Raw genomic sequence first — 12,234 nt, 5'->3', positions numbered from 1 at the left:
CCCCGCTTCCATAGTATTAGGAATAAATGCATTTGTGAAAAACTGTAGCCCTGGAAGCAGTGCTTAAATGAGCATGCTGCAATGGGATCGTGTCTGAGTTGCATCAGCTCAAATGATGAATTCTGAAATAATGCCTCAGTACTAACCTTGCTGCCTAGATTTAAAGGTCACTCTATTGCAACAAGGAAAGACCACCTGGTTTGGGCACTAAATCTTAATAAGGGGGTTGTGGGGCTATGCCACAGCTGCTTGCAATACAAAAGCAAAATTAGTCTTCAGAGTAGAAAGAAACTTACAGAGAAGGCTCGAAAAGTGGAGCAAGAGCTGAAAGCTCATCTGACAGCTTGAGCTTTTCTCCTGCACTCCTGTTTTGTGGTAAGTACTAGGAATGGGAAGTGAAATTGTCTCAAGATATTTATAGGATAAGTTTTCTACTTGGAGGCTTGTTCTGGGTCTAGAGATGAGAACAGTATGTAGAAGTGAAGGACTAATTATCAAGGGAAGCTGTGAAATTTAGTCTCCTGGGGAGTTGTAAACACATGTTGTAAAAGTTGGGGGGGGAAGCTGAGGATGATTTAGGGCATCTAAAAGGATTGGATTCAGTTCCAAATTCTCCCAGCCTTTTTTCTCCTTGAGTGAGGTAAGTTGTTTTGGGTTTTTTTAAAGCCATTTACTCTTAAAAATTTCTTGTGTGACTTTTCTCAGCCAACTTATGTTGTGAAGGCATCTTGGTTGGTTCTTCCTTTTATGCCTTTTGTATTGTAGGAAGTGCATAGAGGGTTTCCAGTACTGGAAACACATTGATCATTCTAGTTGTTTCAGGTGCTTTCACAGATGGTGAACTCCAATGAGAATTTAGTCCATTGAGCAAAGTAGTCCATACATTGTCACTCTGGTTGATCACTGTGATGTACAGACTAGGGTTCTCATGTTCATTTGTACTGTTGACCACTGCAAACAAAGGCATTGTTTGGGAGACATTTCTTTGTTTGGAGACACCCTTCCCAGTTTGCTGTTATGTGTCCTTTTCTCTACCATCCACAACCAAACAACATTGTTGCAGCAACACCGGCTACTTCTTCCATGGAAAAGTGACTTTTAGGAAAACACATGGTCTATTTTCGGCTGATGTTCTTTTAAGGCACTGGAATTGGTACTTGAGAAATGGTGCCAATACTGTGCAACCAAATGGAGCACTACAGCCCACAAGTCAGCTTGAACTGTTTTCTGCAGTCTGATGCAGCGTGGTCAAGAATGTCTTTTAGTTCTCTCCTTGTCCTGTGGCTCAGGACATGAAAAGCTCCAGGCTTCTGGAGTAGACTGCTCTGGTAGCTGCATACAAATGGGCAGGCTGTGCCTTTTGGGAGGTGTGGGTTAAGAGATGTGAAAAACAGCTCTGGTTCTTCCAGAGATAAATTCACCATGGCTGGAAAAGAGCTGAATTCTTTTTTGTGATTGCATCAGGACAGCTTTGTTTGTCACAGTTAACTTATTTATGCCCATGACCTTAGCACTTTTGAATGGTGCAGGGGTTCTTAGAAAGTTAAAAATCAAATCTGGTGAATGCTATAGCACTTGATAATTGCTTATGAAAACAAGGGGTAGCACTGGACACAGCAAAGCACCCAGAAGCCCTTTAGCATGTTTTAGATGGGATACAAACTAAATGGGAGGCAGGAGTCCTGGAATGTGCTACAGTACTGAACTGCTGGACTGATTATTGTAAGTTTTGTTGGAGATTTTCTGGGCAATGGTGGTGAAATTCAGTTTTTCTGGGAGTGAAAGCTATAAAACAGACAGGACAAGAACACACCCATTCTTGAGGGTCTCCCTGTAGGGCTGTCGTAACCTTAAGTGCTTCAGCCCAAAGTGGTCACGAGGGTTATGGTTATACACGGAGTTGTGCCGAAGAGAAAGTGTCCCTCTTGCTTTTGGCAGTGAGCTGCAATGGGAAAACACACAGTAGTTTTAAAAGGAGCAGGCAGATGGCAGTGTGTCTCCCTGATGGATTTGGAAACATCCATCTTCAGCTCCTCGGGCTTCCTTAAGCTCTACTTGAGACTTTGTCCCTCTGCAGAGCCAGGGGCTGGCTAAAAACTTTTTGGCCTCTGTCTCTCTCCTAACAGAAGCTGATGCTAAATGGTCACTTATCAGGTGCATAACTGCAAAAGCAAGATCTGTCAGGGAAGAAGGCATCAGTGTAAGAAAAAATTACCACTCTAGCCGTACCTGGGAAATTGTTGTGTTTCAGAGGGGAAGGTACAAGATTGTCCAAAGAAATAAGTCGTGGGACACTACAAACTTGTGCTTCATCCACCTCAGGGAAGAAATGCTTGGAAACCCAGTGCAAGATGAGAATGACTTTGGTTGTCTTGTTCCCCTGTACATAGTGGAAATCAGCGATAGTCATAGAGATGGTGAATAATGGAGGAATAGAAGTTTAGGTCCCTTCAAACGTCAGTGCTGCATCTTTCTTTCAGTGGAAGCTCAGATTACTATTATAGAAAAGATGTTTCTTGCCTGACCATCAGCCAGTTTCTCACTCCTTACTTCTTATTTCTTTCCAAGCATCCCAGAGTACTTTACCAATCTTTGCATGCTACTGTCCCAGTTGCTGTTCTCCACCTGCCATGCCCACGTGCACACAGCAAACAGTTTGTAGCAAGCCTTTCCTCCATTGCCTTGGTGATTTTTTTAATCTGTTTTCTCTCCACCATGCTGTTAACTCCCTCTGACTTAACTACATTATTATACAGGCTGAACATGTTGCTTGGTAAATATCTATAATGGTGCTGAAGTGCCATGAAAGCATCAGGAGTCTTTTACTCCTCTCTTGGATGTTACAGTCAAGATTTCCAGTGTTACAACTGTCCATCCTTCTTTCTTCAATTTCTAGATGCTTACTACAGACCAGGGTGGGGACGGGAGGGTAGACACTGGTAGCTATAAATAAACTGAAGTGGGATGAGGCACAGCATCCTTCCCAGAGTCTCTTCTCTCTGTCCCAGGGTACACCTGCTACTCTTTCCAGCCTCCTTTGGTTTTGTTCTACTTCTCCTCTGTACATTTGTCTTCGTATCTTGCTCCGGTTATGTCTTAAGGCCTGGGGAGCTCATCACTAAGATCTCCTTTTCCTGCGAGAGGCCCAGGTGTGAAGGGGGCATATGCCAGCTGGAGCCTGTCTGAGCAGCAGTGGAAGGCAAGGGCTGCCCTCCATGTCACTTTTAGCCATGGGCTCTATTGCTTTTCGTGAACTCACCCCCCAAAATAAAACAGGCAAACCGTTCCCCGTTTTGGGGGAGTGGAAGAAAACTGGATACCTGCTATGTAAGTGCAGACAAGTGTGTATCTAGGGGTTTGCAGGCTGAAGGCAGTGTGATGGCCCAAACCCGACACTGCCGCTCTGCACCTCGAGCCACATGATGGCGATGTTATTATAGGGATCCCCGCTCCCACTGGTGCTTAATCCAATATTTATTTTTGGTGAGTAATTTGTTTATCAGCAGGTTATTTTAATCTAATTTTTGTTGTATTTGTTATTCCTGACTATCTGTACTTCCCAGAATTAGCAGCTTGCATGTCTTTAAGGAAATTAGCTAGAGCTGATCTCGGAGGCATTTGCTTAGCGGATATTAAAGGAAAGAACTAGGGAAATGGGCAGGGCCCTTGTTACAATGCTTGCCTAGTAAATTTGTAATGAGCAATTTAAAAAGACAGGTTGTGGTGACCCCATGATCATGCTTATTTCATCAAGACAATTCTGTGTGCTAACAGCAGTTATTGCTGATGGCGTTTCCTCTCTCTTTCGGTATCTCTTCCTTCCTCCTTTTGTCATCTTTATCCTCTTCCCTTCCCTACCCCCCCGAGCCTTTCATCTGTCCTTTTCTGCTCTTTCCTCCACATCTTCCATCAACTAACCTTTATTCAACCTTTCACCTGCTGGTTTTTTTTCATCAAAGCATAAGGATTATGTCTTGTGGCTGGCGGGATAAAATAATCAGTGTCATTCTTTTCCTTTTATGCTGGCATCAAGGAGGGGCAAGTAACTCTGCAAAGAACAGAAAGCGATGTTCTAGCACATAAGCAGATTATGGTTTTTGAAAGGCCTGCACCCTCTATGTCTGAATTCATAATGCTTTGCAACAGATCTACTGATGCAGGTCTTTGATCTTGCGTCAAAATAGCCCTATGGTTAAACCATGTCAGTTCCTGTAGCCAACAGCACAATGTTTGATTTTGCCTAATATTTTGCCAGGTACCCATTTCTCATGATCAGTTTAAGACTTCATTACCCACCTCTGGATTCAAACTCCATTATCAGTGTGGCCTAAATTTATCATCAGAACTTGTAGGGTATTGTGATCAGAGTCGAATTTTTCAAATAGTTCCTTCCATAATCATCTAAAACAAGTTCTGTGTCTATCCTTTCTTCCTGAATTTCAGAATGCAAATAGTCTTTATTCTATGTTTTTAAGCTTATCTCTTTGAGAAGAGCCATTTTATGGGGGCAAAAAATCATTTTTAAATGTCCTTTATATTCCCTTTGGCACTCCAGAGAAAAAGGTTGGTTTCATCTCCTGGGGCATAGCAGCTTCCCACGTTTTTTCTCAGGGTGGGTATAATAGAATCAAAGTGTCCAGGAGCTGTGTTATTCTCTGAGATCCTTGATAGTGATTGCTTACTGCCTTTGTCTTGGCATGGGTGGTGTTTGTGTCTCCAGTGATGATCTGGCTTCAGAAAATACAGTGGCTGAATTTGAGGGAGTCTTCAAAATTCTAGCATCCTTATTTGAACTCTTTTGAACCACTTTGGTCAGAAAAATCAAGCTGGAAATCTTGTGCAAAAAGTATTTTTTTGTGGATTTCCAGCTTTCTGTGGGGTTCCAACCAGAAGAGGCTGTGAAACTGAAAAATAAAGGAGAAAAAGGAAATCTTTTTGAAAATCAGCTTCCTTCTGGGGTTAGTTTAAAAGTTTCAGAAGGGCTTGGCTTGCTCTTTCTTAATTTTTACACATGAACAATGTAACAAAGGCAAATTAGAGAAGAATCGCCATGTCATAATACAGTTTGTAAGACTGCCACTGAATTGGCCAACACCTGGAACAAACCCAAATATCTTGGAGTAGAAAGAATGAGCTAGTTTTGTACTCAAGCTAAGCTTGTGGCTGATTCTGGTCTAGGAGCAAAAGATGGCACTTGTAGCTGCTAGCAAATCCTGCCTGTGTTCTCTACTTTTGTGCCAGTGTTGTTCATCTATCCTAAATGCTTAAATAAATACTGGTCTCTGTGAAATTTACAGGGCACAATTAGAGTAGTCTTCTGGCTTCCAACAAGAGTTGAGCTAATACCAGCTTCTTGCTGGAACTGTAGAGCCCGCTGGGTCTGGATTCATCCCAGCACTTGATGGGTGACTAGGTTTCTCTAGGGGGACAATTAATTTTTTTTTTTTTATATAGGGAATCCTCATGTTTATCTCTAGCAAAAATGGCCTCTCAATGACTGAATACAATAGCTGTTTTCTCTTTGCTTTAGGAGATACCTTGCATCTTTTATTCCCAAGAGGCAATCACTAGAGCAGAGTGGGGAAGTTGGAGATTTTCTTATTCCTTTCACTCCTTTAGGGGCCATAGGGTTAATTTAGCAGAGCATTCTTATCTCCAGACTGTAGCAATGTATGTTCTTGGCATAATGAATCAGCTGAGTGGCATCAACAAAGAGATTTAAGCAGATAGAAAGATAAATATCTCTTTGTTCTGCCTGGTAAGCACTGCATTGCTCATCATATTTCAGGTTGACTGTAATTCAGTTTTGTGATTAAATATGCTGTGTGATTTCCAGTGGTCCCTGTGTTCCTGTCAAACCCTTCAAAGGGGACTGGAATGCGAGGAAGGCTTCAGAAATGTCTACAGAAACACCGGCAGTTGTAAGACTTTTATCTACTAGACTGAAACCCTGGCTCTGGAGTCTGTCCTTGTCCCCCAACACAAAATCCGAATTCTGTCAAAACCGGGGATTTCTTTGTAGTGTGATGCATCTTTAACCATTTGATGCTTCCGCATATTGGCTGTGCATCCATGTCAAATGTTTGTGGCTAAGTGCACAGATTATTCAGGCCAGATATTCTGTGCTGCAGTACTTAAACTTTCACTGGTTAACAGCACTGCCCTGGAAGCCAGAAGTGGAGGGTCAGTTCTAGAAGTGTGGGAAACTAAGAAGACATCGAGCATTCCCCTATCACCCATCCCAGACTCAGCAGGCAGAATTGAAACTCTTTGCAAAGAAAATAGTATGCCAGTGACAGGTTTGGCAAAGGTGGTGAAGACAGTGCTCCCCTGTCAGAGACGCCAGATTAAGATTAGGAAGACAGACTGTCACAGGAGAAGAGTCAGAGATGACTCAGACAGATCTGACCTAGTAGTTAGTTTATTAAATTTTAATCAGTAAATTTAGGTATGTAAAATATTTAATAAGTACAGATGGATTTGCAGTCAATACTATTTACCACACTTAAAGTTAGTACAGGATACAAAGATTATCACGTAAGCTTACTATATGTATCTTAAATGTTACATGCATGCAAAAAAATGTCACTTGCCAACCCGTTGATGTCTGGTGTCAGGTAAGGCATCTCTCAGCCTCAAGGGGTAACCTTGAGAGGTGTCCCTACTCAAGGGGAGATCACCACCATGCAGCCAGCTGTGTGGAGGGAGAGCTCAAAGGGGCCCTGATGGCTGCAGATATTTATAGCATAAAGTGGTTGATTTGTAGTCAGATTTTCTGCTGTTAGTGCAGTTTTTGCTGCTTATCGGCCCAGTCTCCAGCCAAACCGTTTTTGTGGGGTTTGGTGCTGAGTTCTTACTGATAGCCTCACACAATAGGGTGAACTTCAGTTAGGTCTACTTGCTGAGCATCTGCCTGGACCAAAGTTCAGTTAGTTCAAACAGGAGGAGTGCATCCGTCACACAGATCAAGCCTGAATCAAAATAGGAAGCACCATCTCTGGGCACTTCTGAAAGCTGTGTGGAAGGAGAACTTCCATTTCCACTGAACAGTGGCCGTATCCAGGCAGAAGGAAAGGGACTAATGAAAGAATAACAGCAAAAGGGTCAAAAGACATAGGGCATTTTACCACTTACCACACAGATCATGCATACTCACTCCAGGAGGGGTGGGTTCTTGCTGCCTACAAATCTGTGCAGTGCTGCTTGTACCTGTATGATTCATTTCCACCATCTGTATTTGTGCCAAAATATAGATAAATACCCATGCAGGTACATCCCTAGATGGAGAGACCAACAGACACAGACAGGTGGGGACGCCTCCTTTTTCCATTCTGCCTTCTGGAGATCTTGGCATACTTCCTCCTTCATTTATTCACTACTTTATTGACTATACAAGTGAAAAAATGGAAGAAAAAAATAAGAAAAACACTGACAACACAGGAGAGCAGAGGAGAATCAATGAAATCAGACAGGAGAAACAAAATGCATGGTTTTCTTGCCCCTTCAGCAAGTAATTCTCATTGCTTCTGATCAAAGTGCTGAGGAAACTATAGTCCTGCCTCTTCCATCTCCTCCTCACAGAACAGACTATCTCAGCTTCACTTTTCAAAGCAACTGTTTTGATCTTAAAGGTGATAAGTACTACAGAAAACATGAGGGGAAACAGCAAAGTTTGTTCAGCTCAACTTCCTTCATCCTTTTCATCCAGTGATAAAACTGAGGCATGGGACAGTTGTGTGTTCTGGTCCCTATGGAGCTGGGATCCAAACGTGGAAGTCTGCCTTGAAAGATGTGAGGAAAACATCACAAACACGTTTTATAATAATTCTTTTTTTTTCTTTTTTTTTTTAATAAATTCCCCAAGAAGCTCTACCCACAGTGCTTTCCAATATTTCTCTCATCCTATCAACATTGACACAGAAAGCTTAAACTTCAAGCGCTGAATGCCAGGGGCTATAAATCCCTAGATCTAGTCCAATTTCATCTGCCTCTGAGCAGTTCAAGGAAGCTCTGAGTCTGATCCAAATTGTCCCTACCTTACATTCCCTGACTCTCTTCTTCTTGTCATGTTTTATATACTTATTGACTTTTACAGAGCTTCCTGAGTAATTCTTCAAGAAAGATTGACTGATTTAAGGGGTTAGTCATCCTGCAGGTTAGTAAACATGACAGCTGGTTGAGGATTAACAGGAAATCATGAATAAAATCATTGGGATTGATAAGGGATTCTTAAGCAATTAAAGTTTTCTTGCAGAAAGTCAAACAGAAAAAAGAAACATAGAGTGAAGGTCAAAGGAGAAGGATGACATGTCTACATGCTGACAGCCACTGAGCCCCGAAATACAAGATGTACTGGCAGAGTTAGCGTGAGGTGGTTAACAACAAGGGGATAAAGTGCTGGAGAGAACTGCAGGCCAAGGTGTAGGAGACTGGGCAGAGCTGTGTAGAACTAGAATAGCTGTGGGACCAGCAGGTCAGTGCAGAGGTATGTCAACATGGTGGTGTGAAGATGCAGGGCAGGATTAAAATGAGTTGGCAAACTGGTTTGGGGGTGCTGTTTGTTGCCTGCCCTGTGGTGCCAATGGTAGAGAAAATTGCATGACAAGAGCAGGTAGCAGAACTACCCTCCAATCCCTTCTCCAGGCAAGAGTTTGCTAATGTACTGCAGAGAGCAGACTGAGACAACTTCAGGCAACTTCCTCCTTCTTTCTAATACCTCCATCTACTTCATCACTGGGATTGAGGTTTGCTGCCTAGTAGCTGCTTCCTGCTTACTCTCTCCATGGCTTCCCTTGTTACTGATTTTCTTCATGCAGCATCTTTCTGTTCTTTCTCTTAACCTCTAGATTCTTCTCCTGTCCTGTAAATCCCCACTGATGACTTTAATGTTCCAGGTGTCAGAGGCTCTGGCACTTTGTTTAATGAACTGGAAATGAATTGGAGCCTACTAGCTCTGGAGAACCCATACCAAGAGCCATCTGTTGTGAGCTGCAAATGCTGATTGGTATTCAGGGAGCTGAGCTCCAGTCTTATGTATGCTACCTGGCCCCTTGGTTGATTACTGAGCTCCTGACAGCTTCTAATGTGTGTCACAGTGAGGAATGTCAGGACCAGTCAGGAAAACATGTTTAGGTAGGTTTGGTTTGAAGGGAGGGAGCCTAGAGTTTGGTATGGCTTCATGTTTGCCCTGTGGGGCAGGGTAAGGAACGCGGTGGGTGAAGGGACGTGTTTTAGAATACTCAGCAGAATTTGTATTTTATCACAAGTTTTATAATGTTCTCCTTTTAGTCTGATGTCCCAGAGCTACATGATTAAGGGAACATTGATCTTTCCTTTATTTTTAAAAAGCTTATTTTGTAAAAATATATCTTTTTATTTGCTTGTCCATGCAGTAAAGCCTTTAAACATTACCTGAACATGACCTTTAACATCTCAGAGCCAGGAAGCAACAGAAAAGAAACCTAAACTTCTGTTGCTCATATTGGTGTTTTGTTAATTTTAAATACTGTGGGTTTCCAGAAACATTTGATTCATGGCTTTTGTTACAGGTATGTGTGGGAAAACATTTAGAATTTAAACATCATTTCGCTGGCTGTGACAGGATTGTACAGCTACAAGTTTTCTGGATCTGTTGAGCTCAGCAAGGTGTTCTCTCAGGACTGAAGTACAGCACTATGTGAAGATTATATGACCTGCTGTCGACTAATCTTACTGTTCTTTAGCATTTCTCACTCCTCAGGAGCTTTTTTAGTTTCAGGAACTCTTATGGTGCTGCAATTGGAATTAAGTTTATTAGCACCTGGAAGGAGATATGGGCTCTGCCCTTTCCCCACCCGTGGTTTGGTTCATCTGGAGGGTTCTGGAGCAGCCATTTCTGCCTAGACAGGAGAGAGACAGCTTCATGTACAATTCTAAGAGCCTAGCTCATGCTAAGCAAATAACATCCTAAATTGTAAAAAAAAAAAAAAAAATTAAACTGAGCCCATTAAGCAAGAATGAGCAGGTGTTAAAGTCTGAGTTTGAGCACTGAGTAGCTGTGTGATTATCAAACAGCGTGAGTAGTGGAAAGAGTTTAATTCAGCCTTTTCTCTTCATTTTCAGAGTCTAACAGCCGACGGGCGGTGAACAGAGGCTACCTGGGTGGATTGCTAAGACTCTATCAAGACTGGCATCAAAATGATGTCTCCAACAACTACATTCATATTCGTAGGGGTCTCCTGCTCTGCCTAAAGCACATCACCAACATCCAGCTGGGCAGGGAGACTTTCCTTGGTTCCCGGGGTATGGAGATTCTCTTCACAAGTGTACAGGTAAATAGTGCTTTTGTGCTTAAGTGAGATGAATTGGTAGTTAGTACTGGGTTCTGCCTCACAGTGCAGGAAATTCCATAGTTTTATCCTGAATTTAAATAGCATATCAATGAAAAAACTGATAATGTTAAAATAAAAAGTATTGACTTTTTCACAGTTAGTACTTCAGAAGAGCTGAAATGTTTCAGTTTAAAACTAATTTTAATTCCTACTGAGCCTCATGGGAATTGTAGTTCAGGCTTTTTTAATGCTTTTTTTCTCCTCCCCTGTGGATCCTGTTGTCTGCTTGGACTTCCTCTCCCAAATAACAGCGCAGTGTCTCCACGGAAAGGTTGCTTAGGTGTTTCATGAGATGTTTCCTTTCAGGTATCCAGATGGATAATTCCAGCCAGTCAGTCTCTTACACAAAAAAGTGTTGATTTAGCCAGGCCTTTGCTAATGAGAAACACCCATCAACTGTTTTTCAGGAGGCCCAACTTTAATCTTGTGAAACATTAATGTAGGTCCATCAAGAAAGATGACGTGGTCCTGAGGATGGGATCCCTCTAAGGTATAGAAAGGGCAGGTGCAGGACAGTAACAGTTTCCTCTGAGTCTCTCACCAACATGCTTCCTTAGCCTTCTTTGGAGAAGTCACTTATGGAGAAACCTTAAATTCTTGACCTATGTGATTCCACAAGGAGTGTTTCCATTGTCATTCTTGCTGGCCAGTGCATTTTCGCATTCTAGCACCATCACAGACAGAATGAAAAACCTGTCCCCTTCTCCTCCAGAAAATCCATTGCCTTATGATCCAGGGATTTGCTGCTTCACCTTTCCCATTGCTGTCATGAACAATTCTCCTGTGACAGAATGATATTTCTTTCTAGTAGTAGATGGTAGATTGGTAGAGTTTTTTCACTTTATTTTCCTCATGAGGGATTGACCACTCTTTCAGGTGGGATGAGATGGCCAGGACCAGCAGATCTTTCAAGGGATTATGGCCTCTGTTAGTGATAAGTCCCTGGTCTGCAGAAACTTGAATGGGGTGGATGGCAACAGCTACTTGAGGGTAAATGTCAGCTCATTCCCTCTCAAGAGCCTTCTACAGCCCATATAGCTTTCTGAGCTAACATCTCCTGATAGCTCAGCCTGGGAGCAACCCCATGGAAAGTGCAAACATGGGGTCACCTTGGGTGAACAAACAGGAAATGACATACTAAGACTCCAGTGAACACTGATAATGCTCATTCTTCCAAAGGTTAGAAGTGGAGCAGAAATGACAGCTTCAGGGACCTCCAGTTTGTTTTTTTTTCTACTGTGCGCTACTAGGGAGATCTTGGAAGGGGAATTACCAAGGTTAATACATTCAAAGCTCCACGTTCCCTCACTGCTTCTTTGCGATATTGTCAGTCTTACAGTGTCTCTCCAAGACATGAAGTGTTGGGAGGTGTCATGCTCTTCCCTACCCTGACCTGAGGTAGAGGTGGCTGCTGCTACTAAAATCTTCATAAGCTTCATGGTAGACAGAAAATGGGAAATCTGTTCTCAGTGGGACTGCAGGCTATAGTAAGACAGAAAGAGATGGAGACAGGGCAAGACAAACAATTCATGCTTGCGAAAGCAATGGCTCTTTGGGTGTGGACAGTATTTTAGTGCCTTTAGGAATTTGCTGGCTGTGGTGATTAGCCTTGATCAAACTCATAGCAGCTAATGAGATTTTAAAGGTGTTAAAAGCTGGCCAAAAAAGTTCTGCTGAAAATGTTTAAATTTCTTTTAATCTATTGAAATTGAAACAGTTTTGCCAAAATGTTTTTTTTTTTTAACAACCTCCAGTGGAACTCCTGTTTGCAAGGCTGGTTTTCAATTGAAACCTCTCTAGCTGTTTATTGTATGGGCTGATGGACAGCTGAAATACCTGAGCTTTTAATAGCCCTTAAGCCTAT

General features: G+C 42.3%; 1 protein-coding gene across 1 annotated transcript in view; it reads left to right on the top strand.

Moving 5' to 3' along the window:
• The first annotated feature begins 8,598 nt into the window (after positions 1–8,598).
• The window catches only part of AGBL1 (ATP/GTP binding protein-like 1), a 231,620-nt gene continuing 227,984 nt past the window's right edge, over positions 8,599–12,234 (top strand). The window contains exons 1-2 of the mRNA XM_009574625.1: positions 8,599–8,649; positions 10,104–10,310. Of these exons, the coding sequence (XP_009572920.1) occupies positions 8,599–8,649; positions 10,104–10,310 (258 nt within the window). The remainder of the gene's footprint in view (positions 8,650–10,103; positions 10,311–12,234) is intronic.

The sequence above is a fragment of the Fulmarus glacialis genome, unplaced genomic scaffold, assembly GCF_000690835.1.
Source record: "Fulmarus glacialis isolate BGI_N327 unplaced genomic scaffold, ASM69083v1 scaffold2603, whole genome shotgun sequence".
NCBI classification, from domain to species: Eukaryota; Metazoa; Chordata; class Aves; order Procellariiformes; family Procellariidae; genus Fulmarus; species Fulmarus glacialis.
This window is presented reverse-complemented; position numbering and strand designations above follow the sequence as displayed.